This window comes from Neomonachus schauinslandi, chromosome 5, assembly GCF_002201575.2.
Source record: "Neomonachus schauinslandi chromosome 5, ASM220157v2, whole genome shotgun sequence".
Classification (NCBI taxonomy): Eukaryota; Metazoa; Chordata; class Mammalia; order Carnivora; family Phocidae; genus Neomonachus; species Neomonachus schauinslandi.
Window position 1 is genome coordinate 61,516,583 of NC_058407.1, and position 27,151 is coordinate 61,543,733.

At 51.2% G+C, this 27,151-nt stretch overlaps 1 protein-coding gene across 1 annotated transcript in view; it reads right to left on the minus strand.

Annotated features, from left to right (window-relative positions):
* Positions 1–10,213: 10,213 nt before the first annotated feature.
* ACVR1B (activin A receptor type 1B) overlaps positions 10,214–27,151 on the minus strand; it is a 32,706-nt gene continuing 15,768 nt past the window's right edge. The window contains exons 2-9 of the mRNA XM_044915405.1: positions 25,781–26,020; positions 24,719–24,967; positions 21,514–21,744; positions 18,909–19,076; positions 17,717–17,873; positions 16,432–16,556; positions 13,047–13,177; positions 10,214–11,529 (exon numbers count right to left, since the gene is read on the minus strand). Of these exons, the coding sequence (XP_044771340.1) occupies positions 11,404–11,529; positions 13,047–13,177; positions 16,432–16,556; positions 17,717–17,873; positions 18,909–19,076; positions 21,514–21,744; positions 24,719–24,967; positions 25,781–26,020 (1,427 nt within the window). The 3' untranslated portion in view covers positions 10,214–11,403. The remainder of the gene's footprint in view (positions 11,530–13,046; positions 13,178–16,431; positions 16,557–17,716; positions 17,874–18,908; positions 19,077–21,513; positions 21,745–24,718; positions 24,968–25,780; positions 26,021–27,151) is intronic.

Here is a 27,151-nt window from a genome sequence, read left to right on the forward strand (position 1 = left end):
CAGCCCCGCGGGCCGCGGGTTGCTTCCCTTTATAGGATCGGCGAGCTGGGCGGGCTGGGGGGCGGGCGGGGAGCGGCCTCGGGTGGCCTCGCCCCTAGAGCGGCAGGCCCCGCCCCCCGGGGGGGCCGCTGCCCCGGAGCCCCGCCCACAGCGTCCGACGCCCCGCCAGGCTGGGAAAGTCTAGGGACCTGAACACTCAACTAGGGCAAACCTAGCCACCGAGGAGGGGAGCAGGACATCCTTGGGCGGGCGGGGCGGGGCGGGGGTCTCCTGTGTGCGAGAGGAGACTAAATTTAGAGATGGATGGCTTTGGCTTCGGAGATTCATGGAGAATCTGGTGGTGGGGGTACAGAAAGGGGTCGTTGTAAGGAGGTTTGGACGCCCAGGGAAGATTCTAGGAGATCCAGGCGGCTGTAGGAGACTTTAGGCAAGGGAAGAGTGGCGGCAGCGCAGTGCAGGGGCAGGGGTATGGACAAGGGGAGGGTGAGGTCCCAAAGGAGGTTAGAGATACCCCTGACTGTGCAGAAGCCCCCCGGGGGTGAGGGCCAAGGATTTCCCCTTTGCACAGCTGCCCCAGAAGAGGTGAGAGAGGCTCCCTGCCCTTCCCTGGCAAGGGGAAAGGGAAGCAGTGGAAACCCAGCTGCCGTGGGTGTGGGCGTAATTCTGGCCTGTCCCCTCAGAGGGTCAGGAGTCGTCCCTCCTGGATAAACCTTTCCCCAGCTCCTGATGTTGGAGCTCAGACACCCCTTTTCCCAGCAGAAAGATCTTAACTCTGTGTTGATTCATGGGGAGGGGAATGTGTCTGAGCTGAGTGGGAGCTTAGGGCTGGAGGGTGTGCTCCACCGTTCTCTGACCCCGTCTTTGGGACCATTCCCTCAGCAACCCCCCACCCCCGGCTGTGTTACCGTGGCTGCCAGGCAGTGGGAGAGACTGGGATGGCCCAGCTGAAGTCTCTGTCGTCAGAGGTGCCCAAATAAGAAGTGAGAGGAGGAAGTAGAAGGCCAGTCTTGGCGTCTAAAGAGCAGCTAGCCACCACAGGGCGTCAGCACCACAAGCTGGGGGCCTCCTCATCCCACCATTGGCCACTAAACAGAGGCTGGGGAGGTACTGTCCCCATCTCCTCCAGTCGTCACAAATCTGTATTATGCCTTTACAGCTGATATTTATCGAGCAGTTACCATGGACTGTCCACACTGCGTGCTGTGTTACATACATGTCTTAACTCACTTGGTCTTCCTAACAACGCTATGCAATCGGGACCTCACAGAGGAGGAAACTGAGGCCCAGAGAGGTTGAGTAACTCACTCTAGGCCACTGAGTGGCAGAACTGAGACTCGAACCCAGGCAGCCTGGTTCCAGAGCCTGCGATCCTAACCCTATGTGATGCTGTCTCCTTCAGCTCCCCATTCACCCTACATTTCAGCCCTGCTCCGGGCCAGGCAGGTGCTCGCTGGGCACTGGGGTTACAGAGGCTCTGGGTCTGGTGACATGGTCACACGCTGTGTTCGAGGGCCAGCATGAGGAGTAAGGAGAGGCACGTGGCCATATCTACCTGGAGAGGCCAGGAAAGGCTTTCTGCCTCCTGTCTGTCTCAGTCAGCGCGGGTGGGTCCGTCTCAGTCTCTGTGCTTCCGTGTCTCCTTGACTCGTGTCCCTGCCCCAGCCCCAGGCCCCTGGGGCCCCAGCCCCTACAGGAGGTGTGGGTGGGAGGGGTGCTTTGCCACCCTTCAGTAATTAGCACAAGTCCAGATGGCAGGATGCTTGTTGGGTGGGGGCGGGGGGGCAGAGGGTGGATTGGGGACTGCTGGGAGCCAGGAGCTAGCTCCCTTAGTACCTTCGCCTTCCTCCTCCCACCTCCCCCTTGGCACCACCAAGTGGCCATCAGCTGAGGGGCCGAGGGGGTGTCGGTGGGGAAACATGGGACTGTACTGTGAAGCATGAGCACAGATGGACCCCTGGACCGTCTGCTGCCTGCTCCTGACAGACGGCATCTGTGGTGCGGGTGGGGGTGCGGTGGGGGATGGGGAGGCGAGAGGCGATGGTTTCTATTCTCTTCACTCCTGTGGCTATCCCTGAAGGGACCAGCAAAAGCGCACCTTGCGCCGTCTCTTGTGGGAAGAACCACTACCCCAGCTCTCGCAGAGGGTGACCTGACAGACACGGCCTTGTCTGAAAGCTGGACAAGTGAACGCCTCGGGCACACGGCACCTGTGTCTCAAGCCCTGTTAAAACATTCCTCCTTCAGGCTGACGTGCAGGCCATCTGCCGGTCAGTCTGCCTTTCTGCCTCTGAGTGAGGGCACAGCACCAGAGAAGTGAAGTTCACACAAGTTTCCCCCTCCTCCAGGCAGAGCTCCAGAGAACCCCAGAGTAAGGGTGGGCCCAGGAGATGCAATTTCTGTGAGGCTCATTGCACGATTTCCTCAAATCCTGGAACTGGAGAGCTGGAAAGGAAGGGCCTCATGGTCCGGGTGATGATACAAGGCGGTCCAAGCACTCATTGAATGGAGGAGGTAAACTGAGGCCAGGGAGGAAAGATGGCGGCAGGGCAGGCACTAGAACCCACTAGATCCAAGGTCTCCTGACTCTGAGGACTATTTAATTCAGCTGCTAGTAGCTCCCCTGAGAGCTCAGAGATCTGTGCCTGCTTCCTGCTCCCAATCTCATTAGTTTCTCCGGGGAGGGGATGGGGAGCCCAGGACGCCACACTACGGGGTGGTGATGCCCTCTGGTGGCCATGTGTCTCTTGCTGGAGAATCTTCAAACGAGAGAGAAGGGCTGTCTGGTTAGTGCCAGACTCCACCTGGAATCTGAGCAGGGTTTACGGAGCTCCCACATCTCTCCTGCGCCAAGAGGGTCTGTGTCCCACTGAGATGCCACGCTGCACTTTGGTCGCCGAGTTCTGGAGTCTCGCCGCTGTCACAGTTCGGAAGTTATGTTTTTGCTCTCCCCCAGAGCTGCTGTGCCGCAGGTAAAATTCAACAGAGGGCAGACAGCTGGTGGGCCTCCTCTGTGCCCTGACCTTCACATGCCAGACACGCGGGGTCCCTGCAGCTTTGCCTTCTCCCACCCCCCGCGACTTCCTCTTAAGCCTGAGTCTCTTGTCTAGCATCTGTTCTCCCCATCCTATCTTCCGCAGCTCCTTAAAGCTCGGGGGTGGCAGGGAGGATGCGGAGGGGGGAGCATGCCGCACGCTGCCTGCAACTGCGTGCTAGGACACCTCCCTCCGGGAGGCCTCCTTGCAAAAGCCCCAGGCTCTGGCTCCTCAGACATCTGCACTCAATCTGTATCTTATCCCCGAGCCAGTCAGTCTTTCAGAATGAGCTCCCCAGCTTTGCTTACTTTCGTTCCAGCTGCCTTGGCTCTTGGCTCTCGGGATAGGGCTTGCTGTCTGTGGCGGGGGCTCCGCTCATGGACAAGGCCCGAGGAAGACCCCTTCTCTTTGGGACAAGCCCCTGCCTGGATGCCTAACAGTCACCAGTGCCCGGTGGAGGAAGTGGGGAGGGCTGAATCCTGTCCCCACCGACGGGCTCAAGCTCTAGGGTACCATCAGGAAGTCGGGGCACTTGGGGCAAGAGCTCCAGCAGCTCAGACCGCTCTGGAGTCTAACTCAATGTCAGCTCCGGCTTCATCATTTGATCCCAGAACTGGGAGGAAGAGTAAGAGGTCACTGAGACTCCTCTCTGGGTCTGATGCTGCTTCTGAGCCGGGGAGGTGGGAGAGAGAGGGCCTGGGACTCAGCCGGTGCTCTGGTCAGGAATGAGGGCCCGGGCCCCCGCGTGCATGACACGAGGGAGGCAGAGACAGCCAGTGGGCAGCTGACTGGGCAGGGAGTGGTGGTTTTTCTTAATGGCTCTTATTGCCCAAAAATTTCCACTGGATAGTGTCTGTGTGTGGTGCTGGGGCCCAGGGGAGCCCAGCAGCCGGGAGGATCCAGCACAGCCCACAGAGCCGATTCTGGGGGGTCTGGGAATAAGGGCAAAGCAGATACGGCAGTTTATTTGTGTTGGATACGGGTGGCCTCTGGGTCTAGTCTGGCCAGAGGCCGGGGACCACCTTGCCTCTTGGGTGGGGACGGCAAGGTGTCTCCGACTTAAACAGGTGAGACTGACAGAAGGGAGGGGTAACTCCCCAGCTTTCCTCACAGCACCCACACGCTGCAGGATACATGTTACTTTACCCCGCCTCATTTCGGAACGTGTAGACAGTGAGGGCAGGAAACGGCAGTTCTTAGGGCCTCGGACACCCCAGCCCTCCTCCCTCTTGGCGCAAACAGCTGTCTGGTGGTTCATCCCCGGTTCCCTCTCCCAGGGGACGGTGTGGTGCATCCAACTCCCCCCCCACTCCAAACTGACTTTTTCCTCACCTGACTCCAAAGTCAGCCCCCCTCTTTTCCCTCTCAGTTCGCATCTGGTTATGCCCCGAACCTGTGCGTTCTACCCATCGTCTCTCCCTTTCCTTCAGCTGTTCCCGCTCTCCCAAAGTCCTGGCGGTGTGATCTTCCCCAGCACAAGCAGATCACCTCACTCCCCTGCTAAAACCTGTCTGTGGCCTGTTCCCTCCATCAGGACGCCGGAACCTCAGAGAGGTTTTAACTTATGGGCCACTCCACATAAGCATGCTACTGAGAAACATTCGGAGACTGAGCCAGACTCGAGAGGACAAACCGCTGATTCGCACAGTCTGAGGTAGCTGTCACAGGTGACGGCCTCGGTGGCCCCCGGGATGAAGTCTTTTTTGTCTCAGCATGTGACAGCCCCAACAGACTCCCTCATGGCCGCTCTGGCTCCCTCGCTCTAGCCATAGCTGAGGACATCTGTGGTTCTTGAATGATGACACACTTTTTTTTTTTTTAAAGATTTTATTTATTTATTCGACAGAGAGAGACACAGCGAGAGAGGGAACACAAGCAGGGGGAGTGGGAGAGGGAGAAGCAGGCTTCCCGCGGAGCAGGGAGCCCAATGCGGGGCTCGATCCCAGGACCCTGGGATCATGACCTGAGCCGAAGGCAGACGCTTCACGGCTGAGCCACCCAGGCGCCCCGATGACACACTCTTTTTGACTGAAACCCTCTCCTCTCCTCAGTCAGCAGGCTAATGCCTACAACAAAATAGAGATGTCACCTCTCTTGACCCCAACTTACTGTCCTGTGCTCCTGGGAGATTCTGTATCAACCCCTATCCTAACATGCACCTCACTCCACTGTGGTTATCTATCTGCTAGTCCAGTCCACCAGCTAGGGAGCCCCTGGAGGGCAGGGATGCATGGGGTTCCCTAGGCACCCCATCTGTGCTTCCATGACATGTTACATATAGTTCCATAAGGGGACTTGCCAGAATCTGCCTTATTGTTCTTTCTGTACAAACCCTCTCTCTGCCTTGAAGGGCAAGGACCATAGACTGTTTGTCTTTGCATTCTCTCTGCGTTACACGTTAAGGTTGCTCAACAAATCAAAGAGAGCCAAGTCTATCCAATTGTTCAAGGAGCATTCCTAGGTGGACCCAAGGCTCTCGGCCATATTCCTTAAATCCCAGCCTGTCTTGACTATGGGATGCTCAATGACTTCCAGAGTGGTGTGCCAGTTGTTTGGTTGAACCTGTCTAGATGTTGCTGTGAAGGTATGTTTTAGGTGTGATTAACATTTAAGTCAGCAGATTTTGAATAAAGCAGATTACCCTCCATTACGTGGATGGGCCTCATCCAATCAGTTGAAAGCCTTAACAAACTGCAGTCCCCTGAGGAAGAAGGAATTCTGCCTCCAGAATGCCTTCGGATCCAAGACTGCAACAACAACTCTTCCCTGGATCTCTAGCTGTCACAGCCTGATTTCAAACAGGCCAGCCCCCACGGTCATGAGTCACTTCCTTAAAATATCCATCCAACCATCCATCCATCCCATTGGTTTGGTTTCTCTGGAGAATCCTAGTACACCATTCCTGGCTTGATCCAAAGCCTTTTCTCCTTCCCGCCACCTTCCTTATGCATCCCTCATATGTTCCTGAGTGTCTCTTGAACTCTACTACTTTACTTTTAATTTTGTTTTGGTTGTATTTCGCAAGCATGTTCTCCAGACTGTAAAGATCGTAAGACAGGACCTGGCGGGGACAAAAATTCACAATGTGTGAAACAAAAAAAAACTTAAGTGATACACTAGTCAACATAATTCAGGTCTCCTGTGTCATGGGCCTTACAAAGGTGAAACTTCCTTAGTAACCTTCAAGGGCACACAAAGGGGTACCACAACGGTTGCCATTCTGATTTTCAAAATGGTAAAGTTGAAGCTGCAATCCACAGCCTAGGGCATTTTAGGTCCATGCCCGGCGAGACGACTGATTCTTCACAGGATGGCTTTTTAGCGGGGTTGAGATTCCCTACAAGCCACTTCACCTTTCTGTCGACAAAGAGATGCTACAGCCACAATACTGCCTTGCCACTTCAGAAAGATATTCGGACTTGCGCTGTTGTCTCTGTCCACAAATGAATTATGGTGAGGCCACAAGGACAATTTAATTAGCAGCTAATCCAGGTTACTGGAATATGTGCCAAACTTAAAGCCAACTTCTAGAGGTGAGTTACTTGATTTTCTCCAGCCCAGCAGTCTCAGGTGAGAGACCAATGGAAAACTCTAGATAACAATCAGAATTTTTATTTTTTAGATTTTATTTTTAAGTAGTCTCTACACCCAACATGGGGTTTACACTCACTCAACCAGGAGATAAGAATCGCATGCTCTACCGACTGAGCCAGCTGGGCGCCCCAACAATCAGAATTTTTAAATACTGACAGGTTGGAGCCAGGAGCACATCCTCGGGTAAAATTCAACAGGGCAGGGGCGCCTGGGTGGCTCAGCCGTTAAGGATCTGCCTTCAGCTCAGGTCATGATCTGGGGTCCTGGGATTGAGCCCCGCATCGGGCTCCCTGCTCCGCGGGAAGCCTGCTTCCCCCTCTCCCACTCCCCGTGCTTGTGTTCCCTCTCTCGCTGTGTCTGTCAAATAAATACAATCTTAAAAAAAAATAAAATAAAATTTAACAGGGCAAACATGTAAGGTCCTGCACTTGAGGTCAAAATACCAGCTTCCTGTGGACGGGATGAAGGAGAAGGTGGCTAGGCTTCACTCAACCCATGAGATGCAGTCCTAGGGTCCTCGGATGTGACCCGCCGAAGTCAGGCACGGTGTGGTTCATGTTCCAGCCTGCGCTTCAGTTAATGCCTGGATGGGATGCTATGTGTCCTTCCGGCCCCAGGCTCTTGCGAGGTTCAGTGGCATGGCGGAAGAATATGGAACCATGTGGGCAGGATAGCGCACAGACGCAGGGGCCAGTCTGTGATCAGACACCCTGGACCCAAGGTCTTTTCCACCCCGTGAGCTACACGGACAACTTAGTGACTTCTCTAGCCCTCGGTTCCTAATCCACAAAGGAGGGTGGGGAGAGTAATGCCCACCTCATAGGCTGTCTGAGGTTGAGGGCAGTGAATATACATAAAGCAAATTTTGCTGCACTGCTTAGCACAGAGTGTCAACTTTAGTCAACAACGCTAACGGATGGTAACTGAAGGGACTTCACAGGGACGAGAGAGTAACTGCCCTCAACCGTGGAGAAGTCACCCGGAGGCCGCCTGGCCCCACACGAGGAGGGCTTGCTACTGAGCAGATGGCCTGCAGGGGAAGGCGTGGGCCTCCCAGCACGTGGCAGGGGGCTGCAGGGGAGGCCAGTGCCCAACATGGATGGACCAGGCGACCTCCAGGGCCCCAGCTACACTTAAGTGTCTGTGACCCCGAGGACTTGCCATCTGGGGTTCCCGTGGCCTAGAGAAAGGCATTCACTGCCACCCACATGCTGAAAAGCCGAGCAGCCAGAGATTTCCACCTCAAAGTCACCTAAGTGCCCCCAATTCACATTTATTCTCTAATCGCCAAGGGGGAGAACAGGAACCCAGCGGAGCTCTAGGGCTGCCTTCAAGACTACGTGGTTGGTGACGCACCAGGATCGAGACCCTCTTTTGTGTAGAGGAAGAGGCTAAGAGGCAAAAGCAGATACAGACAAAGCCCAAGAAAAGATGTGTGGTTTGCCCCCTGCTCCCTCGCACAGGCCAGGCCAGGCCGCCCCCTGTGTGTCAGGGAGAAAGACCCCCTGCGTCCGGACCAGCTCCTCTTCCAAAGACGTGACCGGCCGTGGCAGGTGCGAGTGGGAGGGTAGCACCACCACCTCGGAACGTCTGCCCCCCTGCCCTCGCCCCCGACGAGAGCTGGGCAGTCAGTCTACACACACGGAAGGCAGCGGGCACCAACAAAGCTCTGTGAATAAAACTTTAATAATGTACAGCAGAAATTGGACAGGCTCATTCTTATATTAAAACAAAAGATTTCCTATATTACAACTTATTTACATTTGCATACTGAAGAGGTAAAGTGTCTAAGTGGCTATTTTACAGTCCTTTCTAATAAAATGTACAAAAACAAACAGAAGTACCGAGAATGCCGTTCGGGGGCCTTGATGGCGACGTAAGAACGGGCTTGGACTTGGTCTGTGAATCCAGAATCCAGAGGTGCAGGTAGCCCTATGGATCAGGGTTAGCCCCAGGGGCCAAAAACCACGGCTTTAGGCTTTAGTTTCTCCCCAGCTCTCCAACTCCTAACTCTTGGTGTTCAGAGTGGTGGGGATAGGGGTGGGGGCTTCCCAAAAAACTGCTCAGTCTTCCCCAAGGTGCGGTGAGGCCGGAAGGGCCCCCTGGGGGACAGGCTAGTGGCTTGGGAGTCCCTGGGTCGAGGAGTGTTGGCAGATCCCAGAGGCTGGTTGTGACTGGGGCATAGGAGTCTAAGTTCCATCACCGCCTCTATCCTGCCAGGTTCTGCTGCAGGGCAGACAGGCGGGGGGGGGGGGGGGGGGGGGGCGGGGGAGAATCAGCAGGGGTGGGGAAAGAAGGTCCCCCTAATGACACAATTGGTATTCAAGGGAAATTAGTCAGTAGCCAGTAAATTGGCCCAAAGGGTGAGGTGAAGATCTCCTTTAATGCAAGGAAAGAAGCAACACATCAAGAAAATAAATAGGAAGACCAGGAGCATTTGGGAGACCCATGTAAGCAGGGAGACTCGCCCCTCCTCCACAAGCTTTGGCAGAGAATCACTGGGCTGGAGGCGGGCATGCTCTCAGGCTGCATACATCATATGCCTCCCCTGGGGGCAGGAGGGGGGCTCAGAATGAATGCAGTGATTTAGGGTCTCATTGCCCACGACCGGGCTCTTTGGGGTGGGGAGGCATCCTGCTCCTCAGTGGTCTTCTCTAAGAGCAATCATTCCAGGCTCAAAAGGCTCTCAGAACCAACTATACAAACTTCTGGTCTTGAAACAGGCACCCACTAACTTGAATGAGCCCCTTCTTCAGTGCTCCAAGAGGGAGACCCACGTCTGTCTTGCTCCCATCATGTATCCCAAGCGCCCAGCACAGGGCCTGGCATACAACAGGCACTCAGCAAACATCTGTTAAATAAGCGCCTGGAGGAAAAGGTGCAACCAGCTGAACAATGCACAAAAGTCTAGGGCCCTGATGCAAAAACCACTCACAGAACTGGGGGCTGGGGAGGGGGCGCACAGTGCAAGAGAGACTAACCTCCAGGGCAAAGAGGGAGGAACTCTCGCTGCTCAGTGAGAACAGGCTCAGGTGCAAGGACAAACATTTCCAGTGTGATTAAGCTATGTGCGTTTGATTGGATCTTTTTTTTTTTTTTGTCGTTGTTTTGTAGGAATTTCTTTAAAAACAAAGAGATTGAGAGGTAATCATCACATAGAGATGGTTTTCCTTTTATAAAAACTTAACAATATTAAAAAAAAGTTAAAATTCAGATCCTTCCAATAAAATTAAGAAAGGAAGGAAGGAAAAAAGAAAGAAGAAAGAAAAGAAAAGAAAAAGGAAGGAAGGAAGGAAAGAAGGAAGAAAACAAACCAAAACACTCCAGTTTAAAAGTTATGGCTTCAAAGTTATTATATACCTAAGATATGCTGAGCAAACCACCACCCACAACCGTGCTTCTAGACGTCATTAAATACTATACTCAGGTTAAAAGAACAGATTTGGCTCGGGCTGTTCCCTTTCATAGGGCCCCTGAAGTGGGTGCAAATCTCACATCTTCCCTCCACCGTGATCAGATAATCCAGTAAAAGACCCATGCAGATGCCTCCCTCCCACCCCCGACTCCCTCCCCACTCCTTGCCCCCCTCTCCCTTCCCCACCCTAAACCCATCACCACCAAAAATATACACTGCTGTTTCCAGAATCTGGGATATGAAAGACAGATGTGACATTCCAATCTGAGTCCCAGGATGTGGGCTTCAAATCCCTTGGCCCTTCCTTGATGCCATTGAGGATGATGCCCTTGGGCTGGCTCATTTCCCACGGTTGCCACTGACCGCAACACCCGAGACTTCTGCCAAGATTCTTTCCCCGCCCACCCCCCCACCCCCCGCCTCCCATTTGGACCCCAAAGCCTCGCCTGACAGGGACAACTGGGCCAGCTTTGGTTCCACAGTCTGAAATGGAGGTGTCGACACAGGGGTGGGTGGAGCAGCCTGCTGGGCAGGGAGCCCCACTGTGGCATGGGGGTTCTGGGGTTCATGGCCGGGAGAGAGACCTCTGGGAAGGGCACCGGGGAAACTGGCTGCTGCTCACTACAGAACAGAGACACCAGCACACAGACAGCATGACCACCACACCCCCGACCTGCACATGCACAGAAAGCTCAAGCAGGTAAGTGCGCACCGACACACACACACACACACACACACACGTGTAAGGGCGTGGCACGGACCAGGCACAACAGGGGACACACCTCAGCACATGCGCCCAGGCGCGCGCGCGCGCGCGCACACACACACACACACACACGGCTGGACAGACAGGCGGCAGACCCTGTCCCCACTGGCGGTCCCTCCAGATGTCCGCGGGAGGGAGGAGGGGAGCCCGGGGTCCAGAGCTGCCTGTGAGAGGGGGCTGTACTTTGCGGTGCCTCTGGGCCACCTCGGAGTGCTGGGGTTGGCTGGTCCCGGGAGGAAAACCCTCAGTGCTGCTGGCGACACTCAGCCTCTCCTGGGTCCTCCCGGCCGCCCGCCAGGTGCCCTGGGCTTTGCGGGACTTCCCACCACAGCCAGTTCGAGTTGTGGCATCGAGTTCTCCACACCGTTGGCTCTCAGAGTCTCCATGCCGTCAGGAGGTAAATATAAAAGGTGTCTGTGTCTCAAACCCAACATGGGAGTGAGGGAGTCTCCCGGGCTCGGTCCCTCTCTCGGGCCAGGGCTCCTGGCCGCAGAGGGCTGGGCAGAAACGAGAGGTAGGCCTCCATCGTACGCTCAACAGGGCAGCTGTGTGTGTAGTTCCCGCCGCCCGGGGCTGCGTGCAAGGGAGGGAGAGGCTTAGATCTTCACATCTTCCTGCACGCTGAGCTGTGAGAGGGTCTTCTTAATGCGCAGAGCGGTGAGGCGGGCCGCGCCGTTGGCGTACCAACACTCCCGCATCATCTTCCCCATCACCCGGAGCGCCTGCGCGGGGAGACGCAGACGGCGTCAGTCCGACCCTCGCCCCGGGAGGCCTTCCTGACCACCTCCTCGGAGCCCACGGACTGCTATGCAAGCTTCCCTCTCTGCCTGGCCCTCCCTTCCTCGGGGGGCCAGGAGAATGCCGTGCCTGGCGAGGGGAGGCCTGCCCTGCAAGTGCACTCAGCCGGCCCGCCACCGGGGTGCTCTGGATGGGGCTACCCGAAATAGCCAGGGCTCCGAAAACCACCTCTGTCAGGCTGGAGAATCCATTTGTATGGTTCTGTACTAACTGTGTGTTCTGTTAAAGGAGCCCAGGAACCAGGCACAACAGGGGCGCACCTCGGCACGAGCACGCGCACGGCTGCGATCCCACGGCTCACAGGCACGGACTGGGGGTGAGAAGCAGGCAAGGGGCCCCTGAAAAGCAATCCTGTCAGAGGCAGAAAGCTACACGGCCATTGCCTGGACTACACAGGCGACCACTGTGGTCAGGTCAAGAGATGGATTTGGAAGGTCGCCTACAGACCTCTAACCCTGAGGGCCCCAGATGTCCCCAGTTGCTAACCTGGGCCAGTGGTTTTCAAAATTTCAAAGTTTCAAAAACTGACTGGAGGGCGTGGGGGACGGGGGCAGCTAAAGACCAGCTTTTTCAGCCTCCCCCTCATCCTCGCAAACCCTGACCTGAGGGCTCCGAGGAACATTTTGGAAAATGCTGCTCTATTACGCAACAGGAAGACATCACCTCAAACGTGAACCAAGTGATCTTGTTCTTACATGCACAGATGCCCTCTAGTGGTTCTAGTTCCTAAAAGCAGAGCCACCAGGGCCAAGGAGTCCCACCTGCACTTGGCTCGGCAAACCCTGCTGCCCCTGAAGACTCTAAGACCCCAGAATGCCGTGTTTATTAGGAACCTGTATCATAAGTTTGTCCTCATTTCAATTTCCCCCCCCAAATGCTGTCTCCGCCCCACTTCAGCTGCCATCTCTCCCAAATTCCAACCCTTCACACCCTCCTCCCTTCTGAGTTTTTAGAAAGGCCGCCTCCCTCACAGACATGCCTTCTCGCTAAGTCCTGTCCTGCCGTTCTTCTACACCCAGGCTGAGCTTCTTTCATGGATGCCTCTTCTCGACTCTTCCACAGAGCTCAGCTCACCCCTGTGCTTCCAGAGCCATTTTTCTAGTTAGACAAGTCTAACAGTTCCCACTCAGTTTTTGTTTCTGTCTCTTGTTGACTACCTCTCTGGGCTTGATCCCCAAGACACAGATTTTTCTCCTACTAGGCTGTCCATTGGCAAGGGGGCCTTACAGTGCCCAGGACAAGGCACCATGGACCCTCAGGGCTTAGTATACAACAGCACGCAGTAGTATGTAACTGACCACTCAGGGGTTACCTCTGGGCACAGCCTCCTTGTTGGGAAACCCCGTTTTCTTTTCTTTTTTTTTTTAATTAGGAAACCCTTTTTCTAAAGTAGAAAAATCAGGCAGATGGAAAAGCCACAGGAGGCTGGGAAGCTTCCTACCTCATAACTCTGCCACCAGTTGGGGATGTTGGGACGTAGCTTCTGGTCACATACGACCTTTCGCATTTCCTCAATGGAAGGGTCAGAGGGCACTAAGTCATAATATGGCAGCTGATATTCTTCATGGACTCCTGGGAGAAAAGAAAATACCCACCTGAGTTATCACCAGAAGGAGGGCAGTACTCAAAAACCTATGACAACACTTACACTGTGATCTGTAAATACCACTTCCCACTAAGAGGAGCTAGGGCTCCTTGGAGAGGGGGGTGGGTTCCAAGAATGGGACTAGCCAGGAACATCTTTGTCATACCAAAAGCAAGCAAACTATCAAAGACTACTGAGGTCATGTCAAAAGGCACCGACTTGGAAAGCTCCCAAGTGGCCAAAGATGAGAACATTTAAGCAAAGCAGGACTAATTAATCACTTCGATGGAAGCAAATATTTTAAATCCACCAGTTCACGATACTAAAAAAAAGAAAAAGAAAAAGGACACCAAAAACCTCAGCCACCTTTGCAGGATGAGAGGGAACAAACTGATTGTTTTGAAAAATGGTACATAAATGGAAAGAATCAAGTGTTTTTCCTGCCTTCCCTACTCAAATTACGTATCTTGGTAGCCAAACGATTAGGGGAAGTTTCTCTTTAAAGAAGAAATCTGGGGGCGCCTGGCTGGCTTAGTCAGGAGAGTATGTGACTCTTGGAGTTGTGAGTTTGAGCCCCATGTGTGGAGTAGGGTTTGTTTACTTAAGAAAAAATTATTGTTTAAATTTAAAAAAATAAAGAAGAAATCTAGATAATATTTGAGGATTGACAGTATCAGAATATTGGCATTTTTCAACCTCTAATGAATTTGGATTTGGACAATGATCACTGATAGTTGTTAACATCACAAAAAGACACAGAAAGAGAGATAACCAGCATTATGTGCCTGGTAACAGAACAACTTTGGGAAAAAAAATTATGTGTGTGCGTGTGAATCTAGTCATTAGATATAACTGTCACAGGAAATCCACAGGAACAGTAGGACACGTGAATGCCAAGAAAAGGTTACTGGCAACATCTAGATAGGAAAACTACAGGGCAAACGACCTGGATTCTCCAATAAAATAAACTGCAGAGGAAAAAAAAAGTGGAGGGGGAACCCGCAGATTATAAGAGACTTAAGATGTGTATCAAACGGGGCGCCTGGGTGGCTCAGTCATTAAGCGTCTGCCTTCAGCTCAGGTCATGATCCCAGGGTCCTGGGATCGAGCCCCGCATCGGGCTCCCTGCTCTGTGGGAAGCCTGCTTCTCCCTCTCCCCATTCCCCTGCTTGTGTTCCCTCTCTCACTGTGCCTCTGTCAAATAAATAAAATCTAAAAAAAAAAAAAAAAGATGTGTATCAATCAACTGCAGTTGATGGACATAATTTGAACCCTAATTTGAACAAACTGTTCAAAAAAAATCTGGAGACAACTGGGGAAATCTCAACCCGGACTGGTTAAATGGTATTACTATTCACTTTTTAAAGTGACAGTGTTATATTTTTTAAGTCCTTATCTTTTAGAGCTATAAACTGAAATACTTTCCATAATAAAAAGCTAATTTAAAAAATCCAATGTAACTTTCCCATGCCCTTTCCCAGGAAAAATTCTACTGTTCTGAGCTAATGGGACAGATTTGTAAATAGGGTCTGACTTGATAATTATCTAAGGGGTAGTTGAGAACCTATGCTCTGGCCTCAGTCTGTTTGAATCCTAGTAATTTGGTGTGACCTTGGACAAATCACCTAATTTCACTGTGACTCATTCTCATCTGCAAAATTATGAAAATAACAGTACCAACCTCTTAGGTTTTGCAGTACAGATGAAATGAGTTCACACACAGCGAGTGGCGAGTAAATATTAGTATTATGAGAATACTTAGTCCCAACTTCTGGATGGTGTGACCAGATTTTTCTTATCTGTTTTATCTGTATATAATGATCAAAATTTTAGGGGTGCCTGCCTGGCGCAGTCAGTAGAGCACATGACTCTTGATCTCAGGATCGTGAGTTTGAGCCCCACGTTGGGGGGTAGAGTTTACTTAAAAAATAAATTTAAAAAAATGTTAGATGTGCAATTCCATGAATAATACCTGGGTGCCTGCTCCATAATGGGAATCTTCCCAAACATATGAGAGAGGGAAAAGGGCAGTAAAACAGAAGAGGGTTCTGCTGGAAGACTTACCAGTTCATTTCATTTCATTTCATTTCCACTGACCTGGAATCTTTTACACCAGAGATAAACGGCTGAGGAAAAGGTTCTAGTGGTTCTTGAACTTGTTCACGTGGCAGAATACTTAGAAGTCACCGTATAATACTGATGCACTAAGCTAATGATAAAAAATGTTTCCTGCTAGATCTGATACTACCTTTCACTGGGTTCTGACATGGGTGAGCAGGTACAAAGGCCGAAGGTGTAAGAAAAAATTACAGAACAAAAAAACTCATTTTGAGAAAATTTTATATGTTAATCAACTTTCTGTTCCAAATTCAGAAATTGCCACCATTATTTTATCACTGAAAGCCCAGCACTGTGGCTTGAGAGCTGGTGTCAGAACATACTGCCTCTCACGTAAAGGAGCGCCCCTGCACTGGTCCTGTGCTATTCCTGCCCAGGGCTTTCCCAACCTCCAAGGATCGATAAGGACAATGTGTTAAAACAAAACAACAAGCCAAACAAGCCTCCGGAATGGTTACCACAACGTAAAACACTATTCAACAGGGGCACCTAGATGGCACAATTGGTTAAGTGTTCGACTCTTGATTTCGGCTCAGGTCATGATCTCGGGGTCCTGGGACTGAGTCCCGAGTCGGGCTCCATGCTGGGCGTGGAGCCTGCTTGAGAGTCTCTCTCTCTCCCTCTGCCCCCCAACTCTCTAAAATTAAATAAATAAAATTTTTTTTTAAGATTTTATTTATTTATTTGAGAGAGAGAGACACAGCAAGAGAGGGAACACAAGCAGGGGGAGTGGGAGAGGGAGAAGCAGGCTTCCCGCGGAGCAGGGAGCCCGATGCGGGGCTCGATCCCAGGACCCTGGGATCATGACCTGAGCCGAAGGCAGACGCTTAACGACTGAGCCACCCAGGCATCCCAATAAATAAAAATAATTTAAAAAAATAAATAAAAATTTTTAAAAAAGCACTATTCAACAGAATCAACACACCTTTAGTACAACCACCTCCAGGATTCCCTCATCTTTGATGAGAACCCTAAGTGTGATGGGCTCTGGCACTAGACACCCAACAGGTTGTAAAGAGAAAGGAGGCAAGGAAAACACCAGCACCCTCGGGTGAGCACCCTGACGTGACCCAACAACCTGCACTGGGAGGTAGGAGCAAGAGAAGGCAAAAAAGAAAGGTACCTCCAGAATTGCATCTTCGAGCAATCTCCCAGTATACAAGCCCGAGGGCATAGATATCAGCACATTTGAAGGAGTCGAAGTGCTTCATGTTAATGGTTTCATCGAGCACTTCAGGGGCCATGTATCTGCAATAGCAAAGGAAACAAGATCATGCCAAGAAAAGGATGATTTCTTTGTTTAAATCCAAGTAGTGATTCAGGGCCCTCTGAATGTGGAAAGGCATCACCCTAAGAATGCCCCTTGAGGAGAAGGAAGTGATCAGTTCTCTTTATTGCAAACTCCCATGTTTTGGATTCGAATCTAAACACTTCAGCAGAGGCTGGGTGATACTAGGCTGCTCTTATTTGTACTTCTATTTTTTTAACCATCAAGATGTATTTTAAGCATGTTTTGATTTCTTGGCAGAAGTATCTGTACTGTGGATCACAGGGCAATCCATAATATCTGGTTGCTGCTGGGGTCTTGGACTTTATTAAATGTAGCCACAGTGATGGGCTGAATTTATATTTCACTCTGAACTTATGTTATCTCACCTAATTACAAATAAAAATGAAAATGAATTCTAGGTGATCATCAAGGTCTCCCTCAGTTAATTAGTACTACTCGAGCCACTCCCCACACCCCCCAACCCCCCCACAGGGGCGCTGCACTCATTCAGGTCAGAAGGAAGGGGGAAAGGAGCAGCACACTTGAGTGAAATTCACTGAAATTTGGCAGATAAATAGACCTCCTCTTCTGTCCCATTACAAGACATTTCCATTTCCAACTCATGAAGTCAATCTACAATCATAATTCCTTACTTCTTACTTCACTTCTGTATGAAGCGGGAAGCAGGCCCATAATCCTAAATGTGCCCCCAATCTCCACCCTCGATCACCTCCGCTCGAGCTTGGCAAACCTGCTCTCTGACACACTCCCCGCCTCCGAACAAGTACCTGTTGGGACTGCACATTCTTCCTCTTTGTCCCAGCCAAGCCTGCAGCCTGGCCCCCTTCCGAATCTTTCTCCAGATTCTCTTTCTCTGCTGCCTCCCCCTGCCCAATACCAAGAAGATCTACGTGTCTGTAGTTCTCTAGAGCCGTGCTCACAGCACCCGTATCTGTTAGACGCAACCAGCTCAGCTCTCCAGTGTGTGGAATGGGGCTTCAATTCAGCTTTCGGCTGTCGGAGAGCAAGGGCCACACGTCCTCCTCTATGCCTCTTTCTCCTTTAGAGACGGGAAAGGGCGCCCATGCGCTCCTCAGTACAAGGGTAGGGCAAAGGCAGAGGCCCAGGGCCTTCCTACCGCTTGGTCCCCACCCTCTGATTTGGGGCGATGTCGATGGTGTCTGTGACCGCATCATGGCGGACAGCCAGGCCCAGGTCTGCAATGGCGCACATGCCATTTTTCTTCACCAGGATGTTCTTTGATTTTAAGTCTCGATGAGCAATTCCAGGCTTCCCTGGCAGAGAAAAAAATAAGAATCTTTACAGAGAGATAGCATAAATGTTAAAAGCATAGACTCTGCAGCCAGACTGTGTGGGTCCAAGTTCTGGCTTTGCCTCCCACTAACCCGGTAACCCTAAAAAAGCGACTTAATCCGTCTGCACCTCTGTCTTCTCATCCGTAAGATGAGGCTACCCCAGTCCTTACTTGATGGCAATGTGAGGATTAAACGCATTAATGTAGGTAAGTGAAGAGCTTAGAAGGGCATGCGTATTAGTGATTCTCACTCCTCCTCCTTGCCTTTCCCTGAACTGATATGCTCCAGGACAGAACTGCTAAGGAATTCCAAGAAAAACTGCTATACTGGCGAGGTTTTTACGGTCAAAGAGGCGAAGATAAGGCCCGCTACTATCACACAGGGGTTAGGAACAGGATCAAACGTTAATGGTTTTCCCTCAAGGCCAGCAAGAGCCGTTGCCCTGGTCAACCAGAAATCAGGGAGCACAGCACACCTGCCGCCCGGACGAGAACCGTGATCCCCCAAAGAGCTGATGTCACAGTCAACATACAAAGAAGCCTCAGGTCTGTTTCCTCCAGGAGAACCTTCCTAGGTTTGTAAAGCCCAGTGTCTAATCCAGCACGCAGTCCGTAAGCCACCTGTCGCCAACAGCAAATGTGTGACGTGACATTAGCAAACTGTGCTCCTTTTCTCTTTTGGGCGCCATTCTTTTACATGTGTGTGGTGGACTTCTGGGAGCACAGAACACTGGCTCACCACCCAACTATCATGCTGGGCCAACAGAGGACAAACAATGGAATCTTTATGTTCCAGAGCCCCTGAAGGAATTCTAAAGACGGAGGTCAAAAGACCCCACTGGAGACACCTTCTGTTCTCCAGAAAAACTCAAACCTCTCTCCCTTAGATTAGGCCACAGTTCCTGAGGCCTACCTCCAACTTCCTCAGTAAAAAGGAGTTCTGGGAACTAAATGAGGATGGTACCGGCTTTCAAAGGCTACTCAACTTGCCTGCCCCTCAGTAGGGTCCACTCACCTTGGGTACCTACAATCTCCATGTGCAGGTGTGCTAGCCCGCTAGCCGCAGACAAGGCCAGCTTAATCATCCCCTCGATCGTCACCGTGTATCGGTTAAGATAATCAAACAGGGAGCCATGCTCATGGTAGTCTGAGACGAGCCACAGCTGTGTCCAGGTGCCATTATCTGCAGAGAACCACAGAGGAGTTCTGGAAGAGGCACAACTACCAGCAAAAAGGTTAAGGCGGTAAAGAATTATGTGAACAACACGAACTCCAGCTAGACTCTTGAATTCACGCTTCTTGCCTCCATACCTCCTGAGGCTCCCCCTCTATACCTGTTTCATCTACACTTGGTCACCAGTGTGGGGGTCCAAGGACAGAAGAACATTCTTCCTTAGGTGGCTGTCGGAGTCTGAACAAGACCTACTCATCTACTCATGAGACCAAGACTGACTGCACCCACTGCTGCCAAGGAGGAATGCTTCGCAGACCCTCCTCTGTGCTCCAAGATCCTGTGAGCGCAGCCTAGCCCCAGCAGCTGGCTCATCCGTCCGTAATGTTTCCTTTCAGTCCACGGCTCCTACCACGCCATAAGCTCGCTCTCTGGGAGCAGAGCAAAGAACTCCTTCGTGCGTTCCTGTATTCCAGACCAAAAAAAGGCTTTTCAGTGCATGAAGAGCACAATTCCAAGTATTCCAGAGGAGGTCATCTTATCCTCGGAAGAGCAATGGAAGCTGGACAGCACGCACTTTTATAGGCACTTTTATAGAGGCAGTGTGTAGTAGGAAGGAGGAAGGAAAAAAAGAAAGACCCAAAGCTGGTAATCTAATTAGGTTATGCTGCTGTCAATAGGAAGACTGGAAATTGGATTGAGATCTCCAAATTCCAGGCCGGTGTTAGTTCCGGGACACTATACTATATATATATCATGCTAAAAAGGCAAAAACGAAGGAGTCCGATTTTTCTCCTCCCTTGGCCCTAATGTGAGTTTTTACAGCCAGATCCCTGTTGCACACGAGCTGCCAGAATCAATAAAGGGAGTGGCTCTTGGAACGGCACCAATTTTGGCTTCCCTGATTCCAAACAAGGGGCCCACCCAGCATAGCACTCTTGCGCTCCAACCAGCCCTGAAGTCATGAGGATGCTGGCAGTTAAGTCCAAGTTAAAAGGGAAGACATCTTCTGAGCCTTTAAACTGTATGTAAAATTGAAGTGTTCTCAAAAGATGCTGTTTTTAAAAAAGCACAATTTACTCAAAGGGGGTAAACATTCTCTCTTCCCCTTCCTCCCTTGTGTTTGAGCCCGAGCCTCTTCAGCTTGGGGGCAGTTGAGGCCACAACAAAGCCCCACAGTAATATGAGGAATCGGCAGTCTGCTGCTGTCTCAGGAAGGAAAAATAAACACTTAGCATCTTCCATAGGCTTCGGAGACATGAACTTCTAGAAACTGCCATGTCCCGGGAGCAGCCTCTGTCCCAGCTGCCAGGGCGACTCTTCTCCAGTGCGCACGCGAAGGCCGCATGGGCTTTCCAGCTCCAGACTCTCCGCTACCTGCCCACGTACCTGATGCCTCTGCTTTCCAGGAGCTGCGAGGGCAAGGACCGCGGGGGGACCCCGTGTGACCATCGGCACAGCGGGCAGAGGTCCTGCCCTGCAGTGGTCAACGGATGTGAGTGCATGAATGAGTGCAACTCCAAGCACCACCCACTACCTCAGAATAAAAGGTAATGCTCTCGAGGAGGCCCTCCGTGGCCTGGCATCAGCCGCCTCTCCCCTCACGGAGCCGTGCCTGTGAGCTGCAGGGTCCCAGGCACCCCTCACCTCTACGTGTGTGTCTGCAGTGCCCTTCCCACTGAGTCGTCTTCTTCACCGACTCCTGACACCCCGGCCTCAATCAAGCTCAAGTGTGACCTCCCCGACCCCCACCTCACCCCTAATTTGTGCAAACTAGAAGAGCTTGCAGTTTGATTACTTCCTGGAATTAACTATTTCTTTACTTCTCTCTTTGCTGCTCAGTGAAGCCCTCGAAAACAAGGACGTGCCTGGCCACACAACAGAGACTCAGAAACTAAAGAAAAATCAGAAGGGAGAAGAAGGAGGAACCAAGGGACCTCTGGTCCAAGCAGACCAAAAGCTGAGCCTGAAAGATCACGAGGAGGTAACACCTGGGGGCAGCCAGGTCAGCCCCGCTGGGCCTGCTCCGCTACCCGTGTGTATGATGCGGATTATATCACAGACGTGCGCCACATGCTTCTCTGGGCTCCCTGCCCTGGCAGGGGCTGAGGCCACAATTCCTCATCCCAGTGATGTGCAAGGTAAACTAAAGGAAGCCCGGGCGGGGACTACACTAGGGGTGACGGGAAGGGGTGTTACGAATGGGAAGTGAGCAGGTAGGATGAGGGGTTTATCTTGTTTATCTGCTTAATAACTGTTTGCTTGCTTAATGGCCTGGGTTTCGGTATAAGTTTTTCATAGAAGAGAAGCTGGAGAGATTATCAGCTTATTCAGATTCTCCTTCTATGGGTAATAACTATGAAGGCGGTCCTAGAGCTGTTCAACTTCCCCGTCCATCTGGGGCTACTGTTGGCTTTGGGAGCCCCTATATCCAAACCCAGCTCGTTACCTTTATTGTCAGCAGCAATAAATCCAAGGATGTTCTCGTGGCGCAGCATGACCGTCTGGTAGATCTCTGCTTCCCGGAACCAAGACCGTTCTTCACGAGAAGAGAAAATCTTCACAGCCACATCCCCACCCCTCCAGCGGCCACGCCACACTTCCCCAAACCGGCCCTTGCCAATAATCTCCTGCAAAACGATGGTTCGGGCCACTGTGCGCTGGACAAAAAGGGGCAACCCTGTGGACCAAAGAATGGAAAGAAAGCGGACATTGTAAATTTGCTGAACTTTGCAACACCCACTCTCACTGCCACACTGGAAAGGCCATTACCATACAGTGCCTCCAAGCTACCCCGGTCCCCTGACCAAGGAGAGCTGTGGCTGCCCCTGCACACGGCTAGGTGAGCCGGCAGAGGGCTAAGCCCGGCAGTGACTGGCAGTGAGCAAACACAGAAAGGGAAACGCATGAGATTAGCTGTGCCTTATCTAAGCAATTCTTCCTTTCAGTTAGTACAGGTGACAGATTCGCACACAACGTCTGACCAGATTCACCAACTCTGCAGCCAGCCTCTCGTGGGCCAGTCCACCCACAACTGCTTTATGCCGACTGAAGAGGAAAGAGGGCAGAGAAGGTGAAAGACGGGGCTTGAGGACTGGGGGTGCTCTGCTCTGCGGCCACCAGAGGGCGGTGCTGCATGGCCCATGAAAGCCAAACTGTGGTTGGGCACACAAGGTTCCCACTGCTCTCCAAAGCTCGGCTCAGGTCAAGCTCCTGATGCGCAAGGAGAGACTTCCCACGCTTATCCTAAGAGTAACTTCACTGTCTTCACAGGGCTCATTTACTGCTTCATTTGCCCCCTTCAGTAGTCCCCCTATCTATCCAATCACACTTACCATCAGACTGACTCGGAGCTCTCTCACTTCCTCTCCCAGACCAAATAAACATGTTATTAATCCCTAAGTCCTGTGGATGTGAATCCCATTTACTGGAGGCTTACTATGCACTAGAAACTATGATAAAGCTTTAAATGATCTCATTTCCTCACAACCACCTATAAGGTAGATGGTGTTATTATCCCCATTTTACAGACAAGAAAACTAAGGCTCAAAATGGAAAGTTAAGTAACTCATTTGAACTCCTATAGGCAGCAAGTGGCAAAGAAGGGATTAAAGTCTAGAACTGTCTGACTCCCAAAGTTTATGCTCTTAACTACAACACTACAGAACCACCAAAGTGTCTCTCACATCGGACCCCTCCTCTCCATCCCCCCTGTGCCCATCCAGGTTCTGGACCGTCTTTAAAAGACTCCCAACTGGTCTTTCCACCTCCCTCGTCGCCCTGTTCCTGCCCTGCACACCCACACACAGCCCTGCCTCACCCTGCCCTCGCTAACAGGAGGTTGGTGAATGAGTGAATTCAACCTCCACACCACTGCCAGAATGCCTTCCACGGGAAAATATGAACGTTTACTTTGCCACATGAAAACTTCCAGTAGATGCCTCTCACCTTACTGGATAAAGCACAGCGCCCAAGGTCCTGCCCACCTATGCTGTGCTGCCAGTCCCCACCCCCCAGTGTGGGCAGGGCATGCCAGCCTCTATATCGTCCCCTAAACACATGGTGAACTTTCGTGCCTTTTTGTGCTTTTGCTCAAGGGGTTCTCCTTGGCCTGGAATGTTCCCTGTCCTCTTACCTCTCTTAAAACCTCCAACTCCGTCTTCAGGACCCCTTTAAATGCATCCTCCCCCATGAGACCCTTTCCCAGCAATCCCCATTTTTTCTATCCAATCCTGGGTCAGCCGTTTTCATCTTTGTTTAGCTTGTGTCACCCACAGGGTATTCAACACGTACTTGTTGAAGGGACTTGAAAGTCACATAAGCACTTATCACTTTAAAAACCACAGTATTAAAACTCCAACACCTTCAAAGCTCTGCATATTTGGAACTAAGAACGGACTAGAACCTCCAAGGAGAAACAGTTATTAGTCATTTTACTCCGGATGACTAAGTAACCACCACGGACCTTTGCTAGCCTCAGCTAGTTCTGATCTTAAAAAGGACTCCAGAAGACCTGAGCTACCCTCCTGTGACAGCAAATCAAGTCGCAGAGTCAGCCAGGCAGTTCTAACCACTGCCCTACCTCTTTCAGCAAAGAACAAGACATATATTTTCTCTCTTCCTAAAAATATGCAGCTTTTAAATATATCCATCATTTTGGCACTCTCTACTGCAGAGCTTTAATAAAGGCAAAACCACTGAAATTCAGGAGATGTCACAGCTCAAAGTATTCCTTGTGTTCAAGGAGGAATGTCTGGCCATGACTGATGGCATAATTTCCCTACAGAACAATAGTCTTTGTCACACGGCAAGGAAACATACATAAACACACACAAAATTCTCACAATATGATTCTGTATGTTTTAGCTAGAACAGCAATAGAGACCTTTCCAGATTTTTTTTTTTTTTACAAGGACAGAATACCCCCATCACTAAAATAATTGCTTATCTTCATAAAAAGACTCTTTTGCAGTCGTTTCACATCTAATAGCTAGCTGAGCTATGCCCTGAGACCTAAGCAGCCCCAGTCCCTTTATCCTGAATTCCGGGCTCACACGAAGGTCCAGGGTTCGGTTCAATTCCCTCGTCTAGGAGAGAGTTGGTCCACAGGCAGTGCAGGAAGCGAATGGTACCGATCCCATGCCACAAGCCCAGGCTGCCTTTATGTAACCTGCACCAGAAAACCCTTGGGCAACTGGTACAAGTCAATGATTCACTAAACCCCAGCTCTCAGCTTTCCTCAGTGTCCTTAAACTCCCCTTGTGGTTGCTCGGAGATCAATGATTAGCTGTCACCACCTCACAGAAACCCGGCACACTCCTGTTTCTCCAAAGGGGCCCTTCCATTGAGCACTCCGCTGCTCAGGTGGAACCAGGTGAATTTTAACACATGTATAGTTGCAAGACTTGGAGAGGCAGGGTTTCTGAAATGGAGAGTTTTGTACTTGGCCTTTGGAATCCCCGGGAATGAAAGATTTTCTGTGGACCCATTATCTTATTACATATCAGACTCCAAAAGAAGGGGAATTAGGAAGCCAAACGCCTCAATGCAGGCAGAAACAAGTGCAAGGCCCAGCCTTCTTCACAAACGTTCTATCCTGCTGGGCACTGGTGACGAAGACCAACAACAGACACAATCGCTAAAGGACTCGGTACCTGAGCCAGACCCCGATGTGGAGAGATCGTAGACAAGATCCTGGAGCGTCTTGTCTTTGGAGAGACACATCTCACATGAGGGATCTTCCATGTCCAGTCTCTGGCGGTTGTGATAGACACGCTGATGATAGTTAATGACAAGGAAAACAATGATGATGATGAGAAACAGGAGGAACACTGGGCCAGCAATAATGCCTACCAGCTCCACGGGGCCCCACATGGAAGGGTGCTCAGACTCCTTGAGGTGACCTGGGTCAAGTGAGAGAGGAGAGGGAAAGAACACAGTAAAAACACGGGAAAGCTCTGGCCTTATCTGTCCCCAATACCTCCCTCCATGTGAAAATGCCCTTTCCCTCTGCTTGTGTTCAAGGTGCCCTTGACCTCCCTGGTCTTACCAGGCTGTGTGTCTGCCCGGTGCTCTTAGATGCAAACCTCTCCAATGGAGGAGCCCTTTTCGACAGTCCAACTCACAAGCCACTTTGTCATCCGCAGCATTTCATGGGACTATCCCACCTCAGTGCCCCAGGCCAACTTCTGCTCTTCCACTCGTAACAGCTGCTTTAAGCCCTGCAGCTTTAAGTCCCTCCTCTTCTGCTCTCCCCAGTGATGCCTTCTAAATGGTACGCTTGCAAAAGGGATGCCAGCTAATCCTTCTCAGCCTTGATTGCTGTCCTTCTTTTTCGACTCTGGCCTCTCGTCCTGCCTTGCCATCACCCTCACCCAGCAGCTGCCTTCACACAGCTCAGCGGTTGTCTCCATACCTTGTGGGGGGTGATCCCTGCCTGGCTCTCCCACTCCTTACCAGCTGCCCATGGCTGCTCAGCCAGTGGCCAGAACTCAGTTTTCAACCCTGGGACTACCTTGACCATCTGTCTCCTCCGACCTCTCATCTACAAACCTGAGTGGGGAGGAATCCCATCCCCTTGTCACCTTGGGGAACATCAAAAAGGTACTTCTACATATCACCAAACAAAGGGATTGGGCAGGAGTAGAGAAGGATGAGATGACGGGGGTGCCCTACCTCCAGGATGAGCCAATAGTCCAACAAGGGTGTCCACTCACCACTGGGCACCCTCAGGTCGATCTTGTTGCAGAAGTCGGTATAGCAGCAGTGGGTGTTGCGGAGATCCTCGGAGCTCAGACAGTAGAAGGGCTTCCCAGCGGGGACCAGCTCCACTTTGGGGATGCAGGTGCGCACGTGGTGCTCCATCCCATCCAGGTTGAAAATGGAAACCATGCAGGCCCCATCTGTCTCACACGTGTAGTTGGCCTGGAGGCAGCTGGTACACGCACACTGCAGAGCTGCGGGAAATTTGGGAGTACACTGACATTAATGGTGAGATCTTCTCCCAGGTCCTTTTCCAGACTTAGAATATAAGCCTTTGGCACACTTGATGTTCCCAAATCAGGAGCTTTTATAGAGATAGCACCAGAAAGATGACACCGTCAATGGGAGCACCAGCTTTTCACCTGTTTATTCAGCTCGGAAACCAGGCTTCCAAGCTCCACCATTTTCTTCTAAGTGGCCCTATCTAATGCCCATGAGAAACAGAGAAACCACCTTTCGAACTCTGCCTTAGACTCATTACACATTATTTTGTGGCTGGAAATGAAGTTTTCCTTGAAATGTCGAGGAAGACACCTGGCCCTTGGAGGATACAGGACACCACCCCTGCCCCACCCCTACATCCTCCCTCCAAAACCGCCCAGGCTTCCTCACTTGATGATGGCTCCTCAACCCCATCTCCTTTCTCAGGCACTAGGCATGCCACAGTTTGCTGAATGCAGTATGCATGCTCTCACACATTCTTTTGCTGCAATGCTTTTTTTCCTAAAAGGCTACTTCTCACAAATCCTTTAAAATTCAGCCTGACCATCACTTCCTTTGAAAAGCTTCCTGCCCATAGTCCAACATCCTCCTCCACCCTTTAGTCCATGGCAGGTGCACCTCTCATGAGGGGCAAAAAGAATAACCTCCAACGAGGATTACATTAATGTTTACATCATAAAGTTACTGTGAGGATCAAATGAGCTGATGCATAAAAAGTGCTCAATAAATTTAATCTACTCTGGAAGGTCCCTGGATATCACTTTGAAAATATTATATACGCATATATAATATATACGCATACAAAAATATATAAATATAAATATGTTTTATACATATATACACACACATGCACGCTTTTTTTTCGCCCCCAAATAGGCAGTGTGTGCAATCATGTCTGGGACTAATGAGTTCTGCTGGGTGTGTATTATACATAAGTGTGCACTGTTGACAGGAAATTACTGTAAATGAATTTGGTGCCTCTGAAAGCCAGTTCAGCAGCCCTGGAATCTGAAATCCTTTATTTATCCATCTAACAAGAATAGCACAGACAGCAGCAGTCGGTTCTCCCCAACACTGTCTCCCATGAGCCTAACCCAGCCCTG